Here is a 25,573-nt window from a genome sequence, read left to right on the forward strand (position 1 = left end):
GCGTGTAGAGTAGTCTGAAGAAATGATCTAGTGTGAATGTGAAAAAAGAAAATGTGAAAAAAAAGGAAAAGAGAAAAAGAAAAATGAGTCTATGTCAGTATTCCTTTGCTAATGAAGCATGAATGCGTCTATGTAGACTGTAATCGAGTAGTTGGGTGGCTCTTGTGCCTAACCAGCATGTGCACCCTCGAGAAAGATTTCTTTGTGCAGTCTATGTTAGCCAAACTCGAAAAAAATTTGATGAAATGAAGTGAAAATAAAAACCTAGTGATCTTGTTGACTACCTACTAGAGGCTTTGAAAAGGAAAAGGGATTTAGTTGAAGTTCAGGACTTAGAAGGATCTTACTTGTTTATTGAAGTAGCACTTAGCATTTTAAGACTCAGTACTCTTGCATGTGGAGTGATTAGCATCTAAAGGTGTACTTGATTGAAGTCAGTAGACTAGACTAGGTCAGGGCAAATGAAATACAAGGTTCACTCACATGGCACAGACATATAGGAGGTGAGACAGGATCTCTTTGTTGTGCTTAATGTTTTGTAACTCATTATCTAGTTATCATTTTCGAATGCTTGTAGAGTCTTGTATTTATTTGAGCCGGAGGTAATACATTTAGCCACTTATCATTATCTTTGTTTTTCATGATGTGTTTGCTTGGGGACAAGCAAATGCTTAGGTGTGGGGATATTTGATAAGTGTCTAAATGTACGTATTTTAGTATATGTATTCTATACTTCTAGCATGTGTTTTTATAAGAATTGATGCTCATTTTATGCTTAATCGTGTATTATTTGCTTCGCAGGGCATAATGTGATATTTAATGTAGCTAGAGTACTATAGCAGTGGTACTATAGCATCGACACTGTAGTTGCCACTGTAGCACATGGAGAGTTTTCAAGTCAGAAATTAAACCATGGCATACGGCCTCATTACTGCCAGGGATGATTACTGTAGCCAGAGAAGAGGATAATGTGTTTGAAGGCATACTGGCTAAATGAGGTGCTCATTGAGCCAGTATGGATACTATTGCGTAAGCTGGAGTGCACTTTTGTCTCACCCCAAACGGCCTAAATGAAGAGCTCATTGAGCCAGTATATCGCCAGTATGGAGGCCATTTTGAGGGTGTTTTGAGTCTATTTTGAGGACATACGGGCTGGTTTTGAGAGGGAGTATACCGGGGGTATATGAGGGCATTTTGGAGGCTCTTTTGGGGGACTTTTTGACATCTTGGGCAGCTAACACTTTGGCAAAGGGAGGAGAAAATGAAGACATCATCTTGGGAAGAGTTTAGCTTGAGGCTTGGAGGTGATCAAGGGCTTGAACTTCAAGGGGAGAGCTTCATCATCAAGGGAGGAGGAACATTCGGCATTCCTTGGGGTAGAGGAAGCATCATTCGGCCAGCATTGCTCTTCTTCACCATCATTCGGACTAGGGAGTGCCATTTATGCTTTTGTTTCTTATGTTTCTTGAGTTTGTGATTCTTGTTTGTATGATGGCACACTAGACCACTAAGGCCACCAGATGTAGGTGAACCTTGGGGGGTTCATCATGTATTGTTGATGCTATGCTTTTATTTTGGAATTCATTGGTGTGATTTATGGTTTGACTCATTGTTTTTCATGTCTAGAATTATAAAATGGAGAGATCCTTAGTTCTTTATTGAGTTTTATGTGTAGATGTGACCTACTCGCATGTATTAGATCATTAATGAGCTAGAAGGGGTATTCTTGTATCGACATACTGAGAAATTGGATGTTGGTAGCCCCTCCGAATTATAAGGATGGGCTTAGGTTAAGTGTATCCTTATTGCATGATCTTCCTTTGCTTAATGCAATCATAGGAATGTGATTAGGGAGAGATCCTTGTCATTATTTGTATGAGATTAGGGTTTAATCGTCGAGAGATTGAGGTTGAACTAATTTTGAGATCCATCGGTCTAAATCACCCTTGCCATGTCGTTCTTATGCATGCATATATCATGATGACCCCTCATGGATATCCTCATCCCTAGGTCTATTTATCATCATCATTGCTCTTGTGAGTTCTTGCTTGCCTTGGAATTGTTATACTTGTGATTTATTAGCATTGTTGCATGTATTAGAGTGAAATACCATGTTTAAGTTGTAAGGTTAGAAAGCAAGTGATGGAGGAGTAATAGGAGTTCCTTAGCCCCGTGGAATACGACCCCTGTGTCACTCACAAGGTATTACTTGGCGACCCCGTACACTTGCGGGAAAGCAATCAATTATCTACGGAAGAAATCTATGTGTTGAGCTATTGTGAGTTGTTGGAACTATTATATAAGAATAGAACCTTAGTGAAAGGTTTTATAAAGTCAATCGATGTTATTACTTTTGAATAATAAACTAATATGATTTCACTATTCAGTTAAGTTATCGAGTTCAAAATTAGGTCTCTTGTCATTTTGAGTTATGAGTTTTATTTTGGCCAAAAACCCTATATGTTTTCGACAAGTTAACATTACATTTTCAAAGATATATGCAATGTATTTTAAAAGTTTGACAATATTGGTATTTACTCAAGGAAAATGGTTTTGAAATGTTGATATATATACATATATATAGCATGATGAAAAGATTTCAAAAAGGCTTTGACACCATGTTGTTGCAATATTTTGATTTAAACGGTGTTTACAAGCCTATGGCTCCTATTTTTGATAATATGACTAGAATGGTTTCCATATTTTTGATAATGTGCCATGTGACTCAATTAAATGACCGTTGAAACTACGTTATTGTTATTGAGCTTTGATGACAATGTATACGCATATGGCAATGTATTTTGAAGGTTTTTGATGTTGAAAAGTACTGAATAATATTATGATAATGTTATTTCTCCACGGTTAAGACATGAATGATATATGTATATTTCTACATAATTGAATGTAAATTGAATCCCTGTTCTTGAGCTTTAATGTTGGTGGATGATATATTCTTAACATGTGTGGCATGTGTATATTGTGATTTACATTGTTTTAATGGTGACGTAGCTTTATAGCTATTCATTGCAGTGAAGGTCCCCACAGTATATAGCTTATAAAAAGGTGATGTGGGCAACCAATTGGTTTACCTATTTAGGAGGCGCACAGAAAATCTGAATGAAACAAACACTAAAGGAGACACTTGGGGTCACCACACGAGGCTCCCATACGCCAAGAATAAGTAGGGCTAAATATTTTACTATTTAAATTAAAAGCATTCTTAGTGAGTCCAAACATAGTTGCAGCCACAGCTAAGGTGGACATTCTTTAAGACTGGCCCAACTGGTTTTCAAACAATGATTTGTAGATATGAATCATTAGATTTGAAACTCATGGAATTACCCATCTTTTATTAACAGTAATTGTTATCTAAACTTACTTTGTTCAAAAGCTATTTGTTATGTTTAAAAGTGGTTATCGGTAAAACATGTTATATTTGGCGTATCGTTCTCCCATCAGTATTCATTTATCAGGATTTTCTCTCATAAAGATGGTTTACCTTAACTTTGTTTACTTGTTTTTGAACTATTTTTCTTTGGCATTACCTATTGGGTACTCAGAAAGCCTAAAGATTTGCATTGTTTTGAAAAATCTTACTAGTACTGAAATTTCTGTAATTGTCAGCGTTTTCGGGCATGCATCCCCCATTAAACTCCAAAGGGTGTGTAACCCAAGTATGGGTTTTAAAAAAGAAATTGGTAGATGTTGTATTTGATATTATCTTTCTTTACTTTACATATTGATCCAAATATTTTGAGTTAAAGACTTGTGTACACCATATTATTATTTTAAGTTATGCATAACAAAAACTCCATAAAGTTTTCAAACAAATGCATGATTTGTGTATATATATATATAGAACTTTTATTTTATTATTTAAGTATTCATTGGCAACTGAATGCTTTATGATGATTAAAATACTATTTAAGATATTTAAATGGTATTTGGTTAAAGAATAACAAAAAAATGACCACCATCCTCACATTAGCAGACTAGTCACTCATGATGGTTGAGGGATCACCTCACTCTCGCAACATTGGTTAACGTCAGTGATTTATCTACCTTATAAAAAAGTTTTCTAAAAAATTTTTATTTGAACTGATTCTTGACTTAATAAATAATAACAAAATAAAAAAATTATTTTTCTAGAAAATAATAAATATATTAATGTTAATAATTTTGAAAACTAATTACTATATATACTTATTTTAAAAACCAAACTTTTATACAAATATGTACAACCTTATCCAAGTTGTTAGTTGAAAGAATAACACTCTTATTCCCAAACATGGAGGCAGAGAGTAGTAGTTTGTAAATAAATCACAGTAACAAAGGTAATGCCCTAAGTTCTACCTATTTCTGAGTTTTATCATGCCAATGCATAAATAAAAACATTACACAAGGCTAACAAAATGATGTAAATACATGTAAGGACATACTGGATTTACATCCGAAGATAGACAGCAACTTCTAGTTTCAATTCAAAAAGACAAGATAAGCAAATGATATTTATTACAATGTTAGGATTATCTCAATGAATATAAAAATTAAACCTTTCAGCTGCTTCCTTTCACAATGGTTGGCAGGTTGCGATGTTCAAAACCATGAAATACAGAATAGGATAACAATCTAAGCTACATGCATCGTCTATAGTTTTAGTGAAAACATCACTTCTAGGAATGGAAACCTAAGTACATTCTCCATAATATCCCCAAAATCACACATCACAGAGTTGAAGAAATATTCTACACACAAAGAACCATATTGAAGTGAAATTCATCGAGCAAGACAAACTAACCTCTTTGATTGTGTTGTCACATCCTGAAAGTACTAAGTAGAACAGCAAGATGTCCTTGAAAAGCCTCCAGATGAATCACCAACATTGATGGCTGTCCCTAGAATGGGCGGTGCTGTTGCAGCGGCTTCTTGGGCTGCAAGCGCTTTTTTGCTTATAATGTGGTAGATTTCTGTTAGAATAGTCTGGAATGCCTTTTCAATGTTGTATGCTTCTAGTGCCGAGGTTTCAAGGAAGGAAAGCCCTTCCTTCTCAGCCAATTCTTGTGCATCATCTTCCTGAACTGATCTTAAATGTTTCAGATCTGACTTGTTACCAGCCATCATGATAACAATGTTAGAGTCAGCGTGGTCTCTGAGCTCGCGTAGCCACCTTTGGACATTGTCAAAAGTTTGCCTCTTTGTTATGTCATATACCAGGAGAGCACCCACAGCACCACGGTAGTAGGCACTTGTGATGGCACGATACCTTTCTTGCCCAGCAGTGTCCCATATCTGTGCTTTGACAGTCTTACCTTCTATCTGTTCAGAACGCAAACCACTATTCAACAATATTTCTAATTTATCTCATTGAATTTATCATAAACCAAAAGTTCAAGAAAATCATAACGCATTGTTGTTTTGCTTTGTTATCTAATTTTCATGAATTTTCTAAATCATAAAATAACTAGGGAAAGTGGTTAGTTATCTTGTGAAAGGTCACCAAAGTAGTTGTTCCAAAATTAGGAAAAGATGTAGATAGCATGAAACATTAAAAGAACCCCCAATTTAAGACTTTAAAACATGCAGGCATCGAACATCAAATTTTACTTAATAAGATATGGGCTCACTAGCTATCATCAAAAAGGCATGTATTGGTGTGTATTTTGGGAAGAAAAAATTGAACAAAGTTTGGAAAATTTTTTCTGAAAAAAATCAGGAAGTGATCAAATGCAAAGATCTTCATTATCCATGGGTGACTGAAGTTATCAGGTGTGTTTTAGAGTCAGCCTTAAAAACAACTAAAAAACTTCAGAATAAATAGGTGTGCAATTCCTTGAGTCAAACCACAATTAAGAAATCTGTCATTCTCAGTTTAAGTTAAATTAACACCTGCCCTTTTGATAGTAAATCAAGCCAAAAGATAATTCTGTCATATGCAAACCAAACATAGATCTTAGCAGCCCAATTCAATCCAAAAGCCTAAACTAATAGGATGAGAGAGCCAATTGGATGTTCAAATTATAATTTACCAAATTAAAGGATGTGGGACTATTAATAGCTGTCATAAATTCAAAAAAGATACTTTATTTTCTTCGGTAAGGTTAAATGCAGAAAATAATACATAGATAACAGAAACAAAAGAAAAAACTTCACTAAATTTTTCTCTACTTTTCCTTTTATAATTTTTTGTTCCTTCTCTTTTCTTTTACTCTTATCTCGTGTTTGACCAAACACATTGTAAATACAAAAAAGCCCATATAAAATTAAAAGATGAATGCTTGAACCAGAACAAAAAATAAATTCACAAGCTATTCATTACAATCGCCACCAAACCAGGCATGCTGCTATGCAATGGAGAACTATTTGATTCAAAAAAAAAACTCTAAAGTTATTACTCAGTTGCAGTATCCAATGCTGTCATGTTCCATGAAATATACAAAGTTCTAAAGAACTAAAGAAGTTGATAAAGATCCCCTTTTTCTAAAATTAACTTACTACATTCCCCCTTCACCTTGTTTTGTTCTTTTCTTTTCCTCTAATTCCCATCAACCCAAACACATTATAAAACACTAAATGTTCGAATACGAGATCAATCCACAGACTACAGATTAAAATCAGTTCCCTGCATATTTCTATAGCCTCTGAAATACAAAAATTTCTGATGGAATCTTTCAAGATCTGAAGAAAAAAAAGAAGCTGATAAAGATTCCATCTTTCTTTACATGTTTCTATACTACTGTCCTATTCCATGGAATATCTAAAGATCCAAAGAACTACCAAAAAAAAAAAAAAAGTTGGTAAAGATGTCTCTTTCTAAAATCAAGCACTATTTTAATGAAAAATCCAAAATAAAGACCTCAATCATTACACAAAATAGTATGGTAATCTAAATACATAAACTGCTTAATTTATACAAGAAATCAGAGCATAAGAAGACCTGGAGAGTCCTGGTGGCGAATTCCACACCGATGGTGGATTTAGATTCTAAGCAGAACTCATTCCGGGTGAACCTTGAGAGGATGTTTGATTTTCCAACGCCTGAATCACCGATCAAAACGATCTTGAAGAGATAGTCATACTCGTGGTCCACCCTGTGCCCCATTTACCGATCTCTATACTTGCCCTTGCCCTTCGATCTGATGCACATGAAATTCCAGATCAAAATTCCACTTTGAAGATTAAAATCACGAAGAAAATGGATTTCCAATTACCTGTTTTCAGATCCGGTCGAGGGATTTAGGAATTTGATGGTTTCGCAGAGAAGCAATCGTGAGAAAGGAAGGATGCCGACGAAAAAGCATTTTGAAACGGCCACCCAACGAGTTCTGCACTCGAATTTTCGTATTTAACCCTATAAAAGAAGTTATTTGCTTATATGTGAGAATTATTCATTTGAGCCCCTAAATGTATTTTTTATTTAACCCTATAAAAAAACATTTATTTGACTTTGAGATTAAATATTTGTTAAAATGACCTTCAGTGTACAAAAGGGCAAGTATCTCAACTATTATTGTTTTGTTTTCTGTCTGCTGAAAAAAAAATTAAATGTTTTTTTATTCTCATTATGAAAATAGGTTGCATAAAATGTTTTTTTTTCTTTTTACTTTTTTTTACTTTTAATTTCTCTTTGTTTTGGAAAACTGATGAAGTGGTGTCCAAATTAGTTATACTCAAAACGATAAACATGTTTTTTTATTATTAATTTCTTGTTAATATCTTTATATTATTAAAAATTTTATCTTAATATGGATTATTTCAAATTTTTATGCTAAATAAATTTTAATTATATAGAGAGAGGTATCATCTTCCGGGGACGTTTGAATTTCTAGGGACGTCCTCACAGTAGCCATTAGATTGGGATCTATTAGCTGATGTGTTATTTTGACAATAAAAAGAGATATAACGGCTGTTGTGTAAGGAAAAAAGGGGAAAGGAGATCCATCGCACTTCCGGTCTTCGCCTGGTCTCCATCGCCTCCATCCTTCGCAACGCCGGCCGCGCCCGGTCTCCATTGCACTCTAGTGGCCCTCTCCGCGCAGGTGTTGCTTGGGTTCGGAGGAGATGAGCTTCAATGATGAGATTAGGGTTTTCACCGAGGAATCCAAGAAGTAGTGGATGGATCTAGCGGCGCCAATCGCCATGACCGCTCTCTTCACCTATGGCATCAACTCCTCCATCTAGATCTTCACTTATCATCTCAGTGCTCCCCTATTCTCCGCCATCTCCACTGCCCTCACTTTTTCTGCTCTAACTTGACTTTTGGCTTCCTGGTTAGGGCTCGAATATCTCACTCATCTCCTCTGTTCCCATTTTGTTCCTTGATTCTCATCATGATGATTTAGGGTTTGAAGTGCTGTGTGGCCACTAGAGGGCCGCATACCTCTACCCAGGTTGTGCGGCCACTAGAGGGCCACACACCTCTACCTAGGCTGTGCGATCGCATGGAGGCAGCATGGAGGCCATATGGTTCACTGCCAAGTATTGCTACAATGCTCTATGTCTAAATTTCGCCTCCTTCTCACTCGATGTTTGGGGACACATATGAGCTTCAAATATGAATGATTTGCCCTCCAAAACACTATAAAACATACTACTCCAAGCCCTAAATGATCTTTTGATGTCCTGAAATATAATTAATGCAAAAAAAATGGTAAATGGACATCGGTGTTGTGAAAAATGCATGAAAGTGTACAAAATAGATCAATGAAATATAGTGTGTCTAGACGCTTATCATTTTCGGCAATGAATGTTGTGAAAACTGACTTAAGCAACATAATGGGAGACGAGTGGATGCACAATAGCCTAGTTGTCTATATCAAGCAAGAGGTTTTTCAAAAGTTAAATTAAAAAAATAAGAAAAGCAAAAACAAAAACAAAACTTGGAAAATAACAAGACGTTTCCATGTGAATTAGATGATAAACAAAAATCCTAACAACTTATTTTCCAATCAATAAAAAAATTATTACTACCTATATGTATGCACATTTTTAATATATTAATTTAATAAATAGATCTTGTAGAGTAAATATTGATGATAACCTTACCATTTAACACATTCCTTTTATAAAGATGTTAACTGGAGACTCATGAACCAATGGCTTTGTAATTATTGAATTATAACAACAATGTAAATGAGATCATCTCTGTTATTAAAAAAAAATCTTAATATTGTTTCATCCATTTTGTAAATATTTTCTATAGATAAATTTAGATGTAAGATAAAAGTAATAACCAAATAACAAATCAAATCAATATACAAAATAAGATAAGATAATATTTTAATTACTCAATAAAACATCAACTTCAAACAAATAAGACATGAAATAGACATGAACAAAGTCTGTACTCGTAGATTGGAGGTGATAGTGATGATAGTCAAAAGATTTAATCTAAGAAAAAAAAAGGAAAAAAAAGGGAAATTTAATCAGAGAAATATGATAAAGAAGAAGATGATGTAGTGCATATACACTTGAGGGGCAAGAGAGGAGCAACCAAAATTAATTATAAAATAGAAAACATTATGGACTTTTTTAAGAATTATAATTTTTTATGGAGTTGTCTCAACTCTTCGCATCGAAGAGGAGACCTATAAGCCATTTCATTATCAAATAGACCTTAAGCCCATTTCATAACTTGGTTCAAATTAATATATTATGTATAGGTTTATCATGTTACTCTCAAGATTAATGGATCGATTTGATGTGACTATTATGTTGGGAATTTTATGAGGTACTAGATAATGAAATCAAATGTCAACAGACTAGCATAACAATGTACTACACATATGTACTAGACATGCCATATGAGATTGGATATTTGGTTGAAGAAACATGATAAAAGTTGGAGGATAAAGGGACATCAAAGGGTTAAAGGTTTGAAGGGATGACAAATTTGGGGACTGGATATTATCTAGAGTATCACGGCATTAAAAGATTATCTATAACATTTTCTTTTTTTATCCTCTGTCCCAAAATACATCCTTTTCCAAAGAAAACTATAAACTTCTGCATGAACGTCAACTCTCTTTTTTAGCTTCCTATGTCAGTAGCTTCTCTCCTTATCTCCTTTAGCACTTTTTATTTTTTGATTTTCTTTCTTGATTCAACATTTTCTTATTTATTTCCTTTCTATCCACTTTTTCTTTGTTTCCTTTCACACTGTCCTTTGAGTTCATTCCCCTTCTACTTACAGTGGGAACATTACATTCCTAGAATATGATAACTTGGGCGATATTACCAGGAATGTGATTACTAACTTAGTAAGTGGCATTGTTGAAGTTTTTCACCATCATACCTTTTAAATCCCATAAAATCATGAAAACTTCAATTTCTTTAAAAATTTTAAAAATAAAAATTTCATAAAATGTAAAAAACATATTATTGGGAATATGATTGCCAACTCGATATGTGGTAATTTACTATTCTGGCCGGAATGTGAAATTTGTCCTATTATACTCTTTAAATCTTATAAAATCCAAAAAAAAATCAATTTTTTAAAAATTAATAAATAAGAAATTTTACTGTTTTTCCGTTCCTCACATATCTTTATGTGAAAATATATTTTTTGAAATATTTAGTTGGAGATAAGAAAAAACATTTGAGATTGAAAATTTTCAAATATTAAGTTGAAGAAAAAAATTATATTTATTTAAAATAATTGTATTTGACTTAATTAACATTAATAAAAATTAAATATTTTAAAATTGAAATTTACTTTTCTTAATAATGACACATATTTATTGTTAAACAGTTTTGATATTTACATCAAAATTTTATATATTTTGATATATTTCACACCAATTATGTAAGGGTATTTTAGTAAAAAAATCAATTGATAATATAAGATTCCCAACTAAACAAACATGCTACTGTTACATTCCAACAACGTTATTACATTGTCAACCAAATAAAATTACACGTATTTCGGTCAATATGACTTCAGAATCACATTCCTCGTAATCCTATTTCTGATGGTAATGTTTGATTTCTTGAATCAAATGTTCCATGAATGTTATTATTGGGAAGAGCTAAAATTGGCAAGTTGTAACCAAGTTTGAAACAAGTATCCTATTAATAAGGAGGAGGGCATTAGAAGAGTTTAGCATTTATACACTTAAATAGTTGATAAGTCGGAGAATCTTTAATTTGGCATTAAAGATCCGTCAGGATTTGTATGGCATATTTTTTGACAAAGAGTGCTATTTGAACATTATGGGATAGTGGGAGCATATATCATAAATCCATTGGATTGATGTATTCAAATATGACTGGCAACAATCTAATTACATGGGCTTTACACTTTGATTGTCAATGATTGGGATAGTTGGTTATGATCATATAAGTGAACTTTAGATCTGATGCTTGTGATGTCTCATTTATTAGTAGAGTTGTTAAACTCAGTTTACCCTTTGGTGGGGCTGACCTCAAAGTGCAACAATGTCAGACAAGTAGTAGTCATCAGTGATTATGAAGAAAGAATTTATTCTCTTAGAAGTTAATGGGTTAGTATCATATGTGACCATTAGTAGGTAAGATTAGAAGACCTTGACCAAGGTAGCCAAACTAATTGTGTGGGATACGAAGGGTAGTTTGGTAATTTTACTCTACTATGGTTATTTACATATGATCAAGTTTTGTGAGTTTGATGATTACCATGGCTCTTACTCGGTTGAGATACAAGAACGAAAGGGTTTATACACATATGATAATCATAATCATAAAGGTTTATAATGATCTACTCATTCGTGTTCATTTGGCCTACGAAGTGGGGCCACAGGGCTGGCTAATTGTCATCCACATCCCTTAGTATCCTCTCATTGCCAATGGAAACAAACCTAGAGAGCTATGTTTAAAGGAATTAAGAACCAGTCTCGTTTTGAGTGTAGGAGTAAAATTATCAGTTTACAATTTTACATAATAGGATGAGTAAAATTGTAAATTGGCATAGGATTTTTGTCTTATGTTTAAATTTTGATTGAAGTTTGATGGAGTCGAATAATTAATCAAAATTCTAAGGAGTTGAAGACATAAGTGGTTTTGAGTTGCTTTAGGATTTATATTTATAATAGGACTTTATAATAGGATGATGTTTGTCATATTTTATGAAGTTTCATATTTCTACTAGGACTTCATAATAGAATAGTATTTATCATATTTTATGAAGATTTTATAAATATGACTCCACTCTAACCCTTAAGAAAAAGAAGAATTAATTATATTCTCTTTTGAGAAAAATCTCCTATCATTCTCTTCCTCTCTAACCCTAGCCACTATTTGGAGAAGAATATGAGATTGTTTCTAAATTTTGGCATGTAATCTAGAGGCATAAGACTTTTGTTCAGCGATTGAAAATCTACGACAATCAAAGAAACATATTTGGCACATCAAAGGAGAAAGTTTGGAACATCAAGAGATAACTTTCTTGATCTTTTTAATTAAATTAAGGTGTTCATCATATCAAATAATTGAAACTGCAATTTTGTTTTTGCTTCCATGCTTCTGATTTTTTCCAATAATTTTGTGATATTTTCTAACGGTTATAACTTAGTTAGCTTTGATAGGTGAGCAAGCTGCAACTTGGTTGTAACACCAGATTTAGTAGGTGTTAGATTTTGAAGGTACTAAGAATCAAAATAGAAGAGGAAGGTTTTGAGAGCTTGTATGGTTGAAGGACTTTATAAGACTCGAAGTTAGGGATTTAGGATGCATGTGTGTGTGTGTGTGGTGTGTGTGTGTGTGAGAGAGAGAGAGAGAGAGAGAGAGAGAGAGAGAGAGAGAGAAGGTGTTTATATCAGTTAATCTAGAGGGAGTGCTTATTGTTTGTGATGATTGTGATCTTGGTGGAGGGATGTCACGTCAAATCTTGTTGGAGGTTGATCAAGGCAAGTCTTCAGGGATGAGATTGTGTGTTAATCATCAGTGATTGAGAAGGTGAATTTTTATACATTATATGACAATTAAATCTAGTTTTTTTCCACTTCTAGTAGATTGTTTCTCTAGTCTTGGTCCCTTAAACGTAGGCGTATGGTGCTGAACTACACTACCAAATCATTGTGCCTCTTCCTTTCTTCAATGTGGTGTGTATGATTGCTTGATTATTGGAAATTACTAACCCATAACCCTAACAGATGTAATGGTAATATTATTTAATTTATAGTCTCTATTAAATAGAAGGATAACTTGGTGACATGAAAGGAAATATATTCTCTAATAGAGAAACTTCTTGGCATATTAGGATGTTCTCTCTAACTCACTACACCAATTTTCAGTTTTAGAAGCAGTTTACTAGAGGGGGTTTTTAAAAACCGTCTCCATAATTATGTTATAATTTTTTTTATTAAACTATACAACCGGTTTACAAAAACCCCCTCAAATTAAAAAAAAAAAACTCTTTCTCTCTCCACTCACTCTCCACACTCTCACTCCCTTTCTCCATAATCACTCACATGGTCACCGGCGGGTGTTGAGCTTCGCCGCACCGCCGCGCTGCCGAGCACTCACTCACACGATCACCGCCGGATGTTGATCTTCGACGCACCGAAGCACCACAGCCAGTGAGTCCTAAACCCCTCCTCAGTCCTCCCTTCATTCCCTATGGTCTCCAGCTGACGTTGAGGCGCCGGAATTGGTTTTTTCCTTTTGCCCTTAGATTTATGAATGGTTGATTAGGTCAAGTGCTTTGTTGAGGATTTTTCATGGATGTGATGTTCGGGTTAGTGATTCTAGGTTTTAGTATACCTTTCAGATCAAGTGTAGTAATTCTAGGTTTTAGATTATGGATAGATTTTTATAAATGTGGTTCTGCATTGCTTACTTTGTCGTTGGACCTTGACACCTCGCTGGGAAGCTTGATCCGAGGGAACCTAGCTGGCCATGATCGGGATCTCTCTCTCTCTCTCTCTCTCTCTCTCTCTCTCTCTCTTGAGAAATCTAAGCTTCTTTTGAGGAATTTTTTCAGGTTTTCTGAAATTATTTTGATAATTGGGGATTTTTTTTTCTTTTATTTATTTTTATTTTGAGAGATCAAAATGTTTGTAGAACCATTTTCATTTGTTTGAAATTTTTAGCTAGAATTTTGTTTTTGGTGTATCTAATTATGGGGTTTTTTCCTAAATATTTTTTGGATCTTCTTTGTTGATTTTATTTTATTTTTGTTTCTTTTAATAGTGATTCCACTAATTTTGATCATTTGGTTTCCATTTTTGAGGGAGTTGTTTAAAGTTTATCTTGTAATTGAGTGATGTAGTCCCAGATTTAGTTTTGAAGGTCTATGCATGGAGCTATTGTTAGATCTATGCTTTGATATGATTTTGTATATTAGGGTTTTTTATGGTCTGGTCTATGTTTCTCATTTTGATGTTTGAGATAAAGATGTAGTGAACCACGTTACTTTTTTTGGGGATGTGTTAGGGTGTTCTCTTGATTTAATCTTCTTCTCCATGTTTTTTAATCTTTGATTTGTGAATTAGAGCAACAAACGGGGAAGACAGTGGCCAATGTTGTTGGAGGTGCAGCTGGACTAGAGTTTGTGGTGATTTGCTTGCTTTTTGCTAGGTCTTTAAGAAAAGGCAAAGATGGTGAGTTCTCAGTTAAACAAACTCCATTTTTTATGGTTTAATATAATGATTTGAATGTGCCTTCACCCACCGAACACACCCACTAATTGAGATCTTGATATAATTTTTCTCATTTATTAAATTCATAAGTGACAACTACAATGAGTTTAGCTCCATGCTATACACCACAACAGTGAACATTATTTTAAAGATCATAATAAACAATTCTATTGATCCAACAATCAATCAATAAGTACCTATCTACTCACCAATACATGGTTCTTTCAAGAGACATGGCAATGCATCCATTGATTCCTCTTTATTGATTACTTGGAAGCAACACTTTAAAAAAATACCAGAAGCACTGACATCTTAACATGAGAGACATTAAAGAAGCTCATGTCATCAAAAATATTTTATGCTTACCTTTCTGCAATACTATCATGAATAGACTTATTGAAGGGATAGTTCCCACTTAGGTGCCTGGATTGGGATAAATCCCTAAGTGCCACCTAATTATATATAAAATAATCAAAGGAAACATGAAAAGCCACAGACAGAAGTAATGCATTCCTACAAATACTTGCATGTCCTTTCTCTGAAAACAAGTCCATTTTTTTGGTATCTTTATAGCTTTCTTCTTCCAAACCTTTTCTTGTATTTTCAAAGGGATGTGGAAGAGCCCTTCACATCATAATACTGTTCTTATTTGCATGTATTTTGGAAACTGAAAAGTCAAGACATTAATCATTCTTAGTATCTACAAATATTGGTGCAATACATTTACTAAATATATATCCATTATTTACACATATTAATTTGATTTAATTATCTTTCCTTGTCTCCTCCATCAAAGATTTAATTATCCATTATTGATTGATTGATCCAACAATCAACCAATAACCCTTCAATCAACATCCTATAATTCTTTGCATTTTTTGCATGCTATGAACCTCTTTTACTGTTGATTTATCTACAATACTTACAACCTGAGCATCTTAGTTGTATAATTCTTTGTATTTTTTGCATGCTATGGACCTATTTCAGTGTTGATTTATATACTGTACTTGTGACTTGAGCATCTTATAATTCTTTGTATTTTTTTGCATGCTATGAACCTATTTTACTGTTTATTTATCTACAGTACTTGTGACCTGAGCATCTTAGCTGTATAATACTTTGTATTTTTTGCATGAATTATGGAGGCTTTCTGTGTCACCATTATGCACATTCCATCACCTTGTGTCATTTAGTTTGACTTCCTTTTCATAATATATTGTCTTTTTTTGTTGAATTTTTGCAAGGCTAAAAAAAACTTCATCATTAGTTTATATGAAATTTTCTCTTCTGAGAATCTAGTAAACTGTTACTTTGTTTTAAGCAGGAGATTTCTTATATATTCCTCTAGCTTAGGGTTATAACATGTTGATCCTTGCAACCACAATATTTTACAGAAGTTGTAATATGATGCATGAAGTATCTCTTTTTAAAATAACATCTACAAATTTCATTCATCTATGTGGAGTTTTATGACTTGTAAGCTTTAGGTTGCTTTTCCCAGCTTTAGGAGGGTTGCTTTATGGCTATGATATTGGCGCGACATCAGGTGCTACAATATCTATAGAGGTAAGCAGGAAGGAATACACTCTGTTGGCTATTTAGCAGAGTGTCTTCCTTAATTAAACATTTTGCTTAAGCAAAATTCTGTTACTTACAGTGAGGCAGTGATTTCTGATCATTCTTTGTTTCTTATGGAAAATACTAGGAGCTAGTTTGAACAAAACAAGACAAAGCAACAACTGGGAACAAAGACCTTTGAGTCAAAATCAGGATTTATTTTGTCCTCTTTCTTCATTATTGCATTTACATGTTCTTTTGGGCATGACCTGGTAATGTTCCAAGTTATGCTTATGTCCTCTTTCTTTATTTATAGGATGTTGATTGTTAGGGAGCCTTTTTTTAGGCTTTCACATGATTATGAATCTCATACTTCAGACTAGCAACTATAAAATAGTATAGCTACATACTGACCATGAAATCAAACAATTAGTTTTATCAAAATCCTTCAAACATAAATTTTCAGCTTGACATGCAACAGACAACTAATTATTTTTTACATACAGTGATAAGATTATTGAGCATACTTTAAGAAATCTACAAGATCTGGAGATTAAATAAATTAACTTATCCATCTATGCATGCAATGATACTAATTCAGTACTGTTGTCATAGGATTATCAAACCTATCAGAGAAGACTTTATGAGTATAGTGATATTTCAGTATGAAGTTTGTTATTTTGGTATGAGGGGTGATGAGTTATTGTGACTTCTCCGCAATCTCATGTTATTGCATAGTATTAGTTTTGTGGCAGGTTGTGGGTTGTATACCCTTTTCCTATTTTCAAGTTAGAAAAGGATCTCCTAATTGTTTTCACGGGAGATTAATCTCCAAAAGAAACAAGATGCTAGAGGTATAAAAATTAAAATTTCATCAATTTATTCAATCTTAATGACAAAGAAAATCTAATTACTAAAATAAGTAACTGTCTAAATTTGGAATATAACTCTAATTTTGGGAGGGATAATGCAAGACAATTGGACTTTCTAAATTTAGAAACTCACTAAGCCACAAATTGTAAGGAATATAAGGCTCTCTGAACTATAAATGGTGTATAAAGTAAGAATCTCAATATTGGAAATACAATATAGAAGAGAACTAGAAGCTACAAATATTAGAAAATTTAACTTCCAAAATGATGAATTCTAAAATCAGGATTGACCAAGTATCCTGGGTGACTTAGCCATGGCATCAAGCCAACTCAGAGGTTGATGGAATGGGTGTCATGACATGTTGGTCATGCTATTCGTGAGAATTATTATTCTACCTGTGAACAACATTGAGCACTTATACGAAAATCAACACGAATAACCTTTATTTAGGAATAGTACTTGGCTACCATTAAGTTATTCAATTACATTAGTTGACTATTTGGGGTGTCTTTGAAACTGCACCGTATTTTTCATTGCATACATTTTCAACTTATTGTTATTCCTTCTCTTATTGATTGATTATCATGTAATTCATTCGAGTGTTTTAGGAACCTTGGTAAAAAACAAAGTCGGTTCCAGATCCTTTTTATGGGTTAAATAATGAAGGCATACTAGATATTGCTGATTCTGGAAGAGAGTACTACACATTTTGGTTTTTTTCACAACTTTTTGAGTTTGCAAATTGGTAAGAACAATGTTGTTTCTGTTTAACTTGAGCTTTACAAGTTCCGTAATTCCTACGTGTCGAGTGTAACTTATACGTTTGCTATGATTTTGGCCATTTCTATTCTGATGCCTGCCTTTTACTCAAGTTTAGTTAACTTGTTGGTCTTCCCTTCTCTCTATGCTGTGTTTTTTAGTATTAATGATGGATTTACTGAAATTACTCTTGCTAGCATCTGTCATCTTAGCTTCTAAACTTTTATCTTTTATAGATCATAAGTATCCTTTCTTGTCCAGTGGAAATAGAGTTAGTAACCTGATCACATAGAGAAGAAGAAATAATTCTTGCAGCTAAAAAAATGGGGATCTTGATTGTTCATCTAACGTCATACTTTAGTTTGATGTCTTGGATTGATATTTTCTTGATCTTTTATGCTTCATTTGCAAGTTAGACCAGGTATCAAAAAGTGAATTAATGTTTGGAAGATGATAATCTCGTTAGTTGAGATAAATGATGCCATGGGCCATCACATGATGTACATTAACTCATGGTTTGAATTTAGGAATAAATAGCTAAACAACTTGAGGCATTTGAGTGACCTGAGCTTTTGGTATCATCAAAATAATATTTTCCACTGTATGATCTACATGACCATGTTGATTTCATATATGCTATCACTTGTGTCATTCTTATCTTGGCAGCTGTGGTCACTATGAGTTCATACTTTAAGTCTAAATATGTGAGTGGTTTGCACTTTGCATTCAAATAGAAAAATATAATCACACACACACATCCTATGATATACTCTAAAAAGATAAATAATAATAAAATATAAAAAGAAATGCAGAGATGTGGTTGGTGGGGGGAGTGGGCATAACAAGAAGAATGGTAAGGTAGTGTGCAGTCATTAGTCCCCTTCAATTGAGTGAGTCTCTATGAGCTATATTGCAGTGCAGTGCACTACAAAGGTGGTCTGTGAAGGAAGGACAACAGAATCTCTTAATTAGGGCACTGATTGATTAATAAAGGAAGGGACTACACCCTTTTGTCTTTCTCAGCACTGGCTGTGTTGTACCCAGTCCAAATTTGGACCTAGGATTTTCTCTTATTTTTTTGTGAATGCATTAGGGTAAAATGGTCATTTTGCATTAATAGATTTTCTTGGATTGCACGATTGATTATGATGCGAAAAGCTACGCCATAAATAGGGAGCGAATTCGGTCATTTTGGATTTTGTTTCCATTCTTGTGTTAGAGGGCGATAGAGTAATTTAGAAAAGAATAAAAACATTGTAGCAACCCATTCTCGTAGTTAAACTAGCTTTGTTCATCGTAGTTTTCTGTATAACACTATTGATTACATCGATAACTTTATGTACGAAATCTGTATGTGACCAGATCTTGTTGAAGTGTCTTGTAGCAACCCGTACCTTGTAGCAACCCGAGAATTAATATCCAAATTCTTCTCTTCCTTCTTCTTTCCTTCTCCTTCTTTGCTTCTCCATGCTTAGCTGAACCCTTAAAATCCCTAACTATTTCCGCGACCAATTCCGACGAACCAACACCAAAAAATTTACTCCCCACATCCTCTTTAGGTAAGGTAAGAGCCTTTATCCGAGTTTTTAGTATGTATTTCTTCCGTATTTTCATTGTATTCATTATTTATAAACCTAGACCAAAACCCTAGATTTTTCATGATTTGTTGGAAGTTTTTGGGCTTAAAATGAAACCCTTGATGTTGTCAATTGTTATTCATGAGAATTGTGTCAAAAATTTCATCGTTTGATGTTGTAAAATGAGAAAAACCATTTATGAGTTCGAGTTTTTCATGTAGCATTCCGATGTTACTGTCGCACCAGAAAACTTTGGCCTTTTATTGTATTTCTTTGATCCCAATTGAAGCTTTCCATTCATTGAACTTATTGGAACTAGAGTTTTACTTCATTACGAGTCGTTTGGGTCCAAAATGACCAATGTTTGCCCTAAAAACCCTAAGGTTTCGTATTAGACATGTATAAATGCATTTGCATGCATTTTTCTTTTAGCGATCATTCTTGTGTTCATTAGTATTTGGATTCCCTGCTTGTATCTGGGTGGCGAAGCATCCTCGAGGGAAGAGCAGCCAATCGGTGTCGCGGCGTCTCCACGCGAGGCAACATGTAGCGTGAGTGGGTTATGTTGAGTGCACAATTCTAATTGAGTATCGAAAATATTTTATTTGCTTTTGAAAGGATTTCCATGGCTTTATCATGTTTTCAAATCACGGCTATAGGAGAAAAGAAAGTGTAGATGACTACTAGAGACTATGGTTTTATTTAAAATGACTTGTGGTTTACTCTACTGAAAAATCATGAGAAAAGCTTTGTTAATGTTGTACTTACGTTAGTTGAGATTGAACTTGAGGATATACATGCTTGGTGGATGAATGGAAATTGCCTGATTATTACAACAAGTTCATGGAGCTTATGGGTTTATAAGTAAAATTGATTATGTATGTTCAATGGATGATTTAATCTCCCTAATGATGCATAATTTTACGAAGTTTTTGAGGGCATGATGTGATAAACATGGTACATGGAACTCGATGAAGTCTTGAATGCTAAGGTATATGACTACACTAGTATATTGGAATTGGAATAACTTGTGGAACCTTATATATGATTTTTGGCTAGTCAGTTGAGATTTATGCTAATATATTCTTTTGTAATGTCACGAGGAACCATGGGTGACATAATTACACTTATGTAGTAGGATTCTCACAAATTGATGAGGTTTGTTCTTGTGAGCATAGTGTAGGGTGCTTAATTGTAGTTTGATCATATCGGGATATACATATGTATATATATATATATATATATCAATGGTGGATGCCAATGATTATGATTATTATCCTAAATGGAATTTATTTAGAAGGTTGATGATGAATAGCTTGAGCTATATATGTGACAAGTGTTGAATTGCAAAGATCGAATATTCACCTGAATTTTTAATAATAGTTTGATTTAATACATCCTTAGAGGAGATAGTCAACTATGAGTATTTTTGACAATGAAATTATTATAGATGAAGTAAATATTAATGTTGAGGTAGTGGCACTATGATAAGGATCTAAGACATTGTTGAGTATAAGAGGCTCGAATAGTAAAGAAAGCTAGTGAAAGTAAATACCTAATGATGTGTAAAGTAGGATTTAATCAATGTATATTGGTAGGTGTAAATATATGTGATGAGATGAACATATTTTCATGACTTATAAAAAGTATTTAGAGGTTGTGATAGACTAGACCTTGCAGGATTAATCTTGTATTTGGAGGAAAAGCTTGGTAAGTGAAGAAAGGAAAAGCTAGAATGATCCTAAGTAACTTGAGGTTTAACTAGAACAAAAGCTATGCTTGTTTTGATGCACTTTTATTGTATTTCAAAACTTAATGTTTCTTTTTACCTGCTTGGCATCAACTTTTTAGAAATGGTTTGTAAAACCTTTCACTTGTATAAAGCATGCTTTTTGATATTTATAGTTATGAAAACAAAAGGGGTTTTTATTTACGATGGCATATTCTTCTAGATTGTGGATATTATAATCGTTTAATATTAATTTGGTTTTTATTGTCTAAAAGCAATGCTTGAGGCTTAGCATATTATTGTGTTATTCTTGGCATTTTGGGACAGAAATGTTTTTGAATGTATTGTACATCGGGATTGGAATACTTTTTGAAAGTTTACATGCATTACTATGCTTTGGCTTTGGATTTGTGGAAATAATGTTTATTCCCCGATATGTAGAATGCTTGTCACGAATAAGGACCTTGTGACATGAGTGATTCAGATTGTATTATCTACTCATGACTATATTTGGTTTTTGGATGGTGACGCAGGGCTAAGGCCCCGACTCTGCGATAGTGGGTCCCAGCAGGGCCGACCCTTTAGAGGTGGCGTTGTGGACTGGGTGTTGATTTGTCCGGATCAGGTGGGACGTAGAGGCCACGATTGGATGATACATCGGGATCCGTCACACATGCAGGATCGGGTAGACTACGTCAAGGGTCACGAAGACCTTGACTCGGCTCTCAGACTAAAGTCGTGTGGCTAAAGTTAGAGTGTTTTTAGGCCATTGTTTATTTGATCGAGATGAAATTTCAATATTTGAGGAAAATTCTACTTTTTTGCAATTGGTATATTCGAAGTGTGATCTTTCACATAACATGTTTGATATCTTAATGCTTTTCGAACATGTATCATGCAGAATTGAGGATTTGTGATTATCGAGGATTTTATTTATTTAGGTTGGTTCTTCTACTTATTTTGGGAAATTATATCCAAGCATTTGTTTTATACATGTTGATGTTTTGTCTATACTCGTGAGAATTTATGTTTTGGTTTCTAAATACCAAGGTTTCATATCCTGTATTTTCATTATGTTGCAAATGTGAACGTTCCAGTTCATTTATGTTATTGTAGAATGTGTTTATTGGAATTTCCTCGATTTGTTTTGATATTCTGTTAGATTTGTGCTAACCCATTCACTGAGTGACTATGGTTACTCACCCCCTCCTCTCTTCCAGGTTTTAGTGGTTTTGGTCGTCATGGCGGGCTAGAGTGCTTGGCAATTTTGTATCCCAGTCGTTGTTTGTTTACTCTTAATCAGTGTTGCATTGTATGAGTGCAGAGTGGATCCACTAGTGTTATTAACTCTGTAAATGTGATTTGTATATCTTTCACTTCTACTATTGATTTTTCAGTGAAAGTTTTGTTTTTGGTACCTTTATTATTGCGGTGTTGTTTAGCGGGGAGTTTGTGAGCCTTGCGATGACTCGAGGGTTGAGTGGTGTGTGTCCCTCCTCGGGATCGTCGGCGCGAGTTGTCACGTCGGCGGGCCCGCGGGCTGGGGACGTGACAATTTTATTAGTATCGAGCTATTGGTTATCATCGATAGTCATGTTTTATTCTTGTCTTGATTGTCTCTTGTAATCGCTAGTGGATCGAGTTAGAGTCAAACATATAGCATAGACGCATGTTGAAACTTGGTTTTAAGTATTGTTTGGGTGATCTATTCGATTGATGTTGCCGAGCATGATGCACCTTATGCGTCTTGGGGATGATTGCTCCTGCTTATCTGGAGTCGAGGTCTCTTGGAAATTTCGAGGACGAAATTTCTTTAAGGAGGGTAGAGTGTTGTACCCAGTCCAAATTTGGACCTAGGATTTTCTCTTATTTTTGTGAGATGCATTAGGGTAAAATGGTCATTTTGCATTAATAGATTTTTCTTTGGATTGCACAGCTTGATTGATGTCGTGAAAAATTACGCTCATAAATAGGGGCAATTCGGTCATTTTGGATTTTGTTTCCATTCTTGTGTTAGAGGGCGATAGAGTAATTTAGAAAAGAATAAAAACATTGTAGCAACCCATTACTGAGTTAAACTAGCTTTGTTCCTCGTAGTTTTTGCATGCCCCAACACTATTGATTCTGTCGACACGTCAGCACTCGACATCGTAGTGACCCCAGATCTTTGTTGAAGTGTCTGTAGCAACCCGACATCTAGCAACCCGAGAATTAATATCCAAATTCTTCTCTTCCTTCTTCTTTCCTTCTCCTTCTTTGCTTCTCCATGCCGGCCGAACCCTTATCCCTAACTATTTCCAAGCGACCAATTCCAGCGAACCAACACCAAAAATTTACTCCCCACATCCTCTTGAGTAAGGTAAGAGCCTTTATCCGAGTTTTTTTAGTATGTATTTCTTCCAGTATTTTCATTGTATTCATTATTTATAAACCTAGACCAAAACCCTAGATTTTTCATGATTTGTGGAAGTTTTTGGGCTTAAAATGAAGCCCTTGATGTTGTCAATTGTTATTCATGAGAATTGTGTCAAAATTTCATCGCTTTGATGTTGTAAAAATGAGAGAAAACCATTTGTAAGGTTCGGGTTTTCTACTGTAGCATTCCCTGATATTACTGTAGCTGACGGAAAACTTTGGCCTTTTTATTGTATTTCTTTTGATCCAAATTGAAGCTTTTCATTCATTGAACTTATTGGAACTAGGGTTTACTTCATTCTCGAGGTCGTTTTGGGTCCAAAATGACAATGTTTTGCCCTAAAAACCCTAAGGTTTCGTATTAGACATGTATAAAATGCATTTGCATGCATTTTCTTTTTAGCGATCATTCTTGTGTTCATTAGTATTTGGATTCCCTGCTTGTATCTAGGTGTGAAGCATCCTCCAAGGGGAAGGAAACCGCCAATCGGTGTCTGGCGTCTCACGCGAGGCAACATGTTCTGTGAGTGGGTTATGTTGAGTGCACAATTCTAATTGAGTATCGAAAATATTTTATTTGCTTTTGAAAGGATTTCCATGGCTTTATCATGTTTTCAAATCATCTAGCTATAGGAGAAAAAGAAAGTGTAGATGACTACTAGAGACTATGGTTTTATTTAAAATGACTTGTGGTTTACTCTCCGAAAAAAATCATGAGAAAGCTTGTTAATGTTGTACTTACGCAGTTGAGAGTTAGAACTTGAGGATATACATGCTTGGTGGATGAATGGAAATTCTTGATTATTACAACAAGTTCATGGAGCTTATGGGTTATAAGTAAAATTGATTATGTATGTTCAATGGATGATTTAATCTCCTAATGATGCATAATTTACGAAGTTTTGAGGCATGATGTGATAAAACATGGTACATGGAACCTGGATGAAGTCTTGAATGCTAAGGTATATGACTACACTAGTATATTGGAATTGGAATAACTTTAGTGGAACCTTATATATGATTTTGGCTAGTCAGTGAGATTTATGCTAATATATTCTTTGTAATATCTCGAGAACCATGGGTGACATAATTACACTTATGTAGTAGGATTCTCACAAATTGATGAGGTTTTGTTCTTGTGAGCATAGTGTAGGGTGCTTAATTGTAGTTTGATCATATCGGGATATACATATGTATATATATATATATATATATATCGGGTGGATGCCAATGATTATGATTATTATTCTAAATGGAATTTATTTAGAAGGTTGATGATGAATAGCTTGAGCTATATATGTGACAAAGTGTTGAATTGCAAAGATCTGAATATTCCCGTGAATTTTTAATAATAGTTTGATTTAATACATCCTTAGAGGAGATAGTCAACTTGTGAGTATTTTGACAATGAAATTATTATAGATGAAGTAAATATTAATGTTGAGGTAGTGGCACTATGATAAGGATCTAAGACATTGTTGAGTATAAGAGAGGCTCGAATAGTAAAAGGCTTGTGAAAGTAAATACCTAATGATGTGTAAAAGTAGGATTTAATCAATGTATATTGGTAGGTGTAAATATATGTGATGAGATGAACATATTTTTCATGACTTGTAAAGTATTTTAGAGGTTGTGATAGACTAGACCTTTAGGGGATTAATCTTGTATTTGGAGGAAAAACTTAGTGAGCTCAAGAAAGAGAAAGCTAGAATGATCCTAAGTAACTTGAGGTTTAACTAGAACAAAAGCTATGCTTGTTTTGATGCCTTTTTATTGTATTTCAAAACTTAATGTTTCTTTTTCTACACTGATTGGCATCAACTTTTTAGAAATGGTTTAGAAAACCTTTCACTTGTATAAGCATGCTTTTGATATTTATGGTTATGAAAACAAAAGGGTTTTTATTTCTGAATGGCATGTTCTTCTAGATTGTGGATATTATAATCGTTTAATATTGGTCGGGTTTTTATTGTCTAAAGTAATGCTTCGAAGCTTCGTCATATTATTGTGTTATTCTTGGCATTTGGACTGAAATGTTTTGAATGTATTGG

At 34.1% G+C, this 25,573-nt stretch overlaps 1 protein-coding gene across 1 annotated transcript; it reads right to left on the minus strand.

The window, feature by feature from the left end:
* Window positions 1-4,480: 4,480 nt before the first annotated feature.
* On the minus strand, window positions 4,481-7,328 carry LOC120269457 (ras-related protein Rab2BV). The gene is made up of 3 exons (XM_039276790.1): window positions 7,209-7,328; window positions 6,935-7,133; window positions 4,481-5,316 (listed from the first exon to the last, which is right to left on the minus strand). Exons 2-3 carry the CDS (start codon window positions 7,097-7,099, stop codon window positions 4,831-4,833), a joined length of 651 nt encoding a protein of 216 aa, XP_039132724.1. The 5' UTR covers window positions 7,100-7,133; window positions 7,209-7,328; the 3' UTR covers window positions 4,481-4,830.
* Window positions 7,329-25,573: the final 18,245 nt, after the last annotated feature.

This window comes from Dioscorea cayenensis, chromosome 9, assembly GCF_009730915.1.
Source record: "Dioscorea cayenensis subsp. rotundata cultivar TDr96_F1 chromosome 9, TDr96_F1_v2_PseudoChromosome.rev07_lg8_w22 25.fasta, whole genome shotgun sequence".
In the NCBI taxonomy this organism is placed as follows: Eukaryota; Viridiplantae; Streptophyta; class Magnoliopsida; order Dioscoreales; family Dioscoreaceae; genus Dioscorea; species Dioscorea cayenensis.

What these genes read in the sequence shown, in the direction of transcription:
- LOC120269457 (XM_039276790.1), bottom strand. Translation starts at nt 7,099, where the DNA reads ATGGGGCACAGGGTGGACCACGAGTATGACTATCTCTTCAAGATCGTT. An exon ending in TCGCCACCAGGACTCTCCAG is followed by an intron (nt 5,317 to 6,934) that starts GTCTTCTTATGC and finishes CGTTCTGAACAG; the next exon opens with ATAGAAGGTAAGACTGTCAA.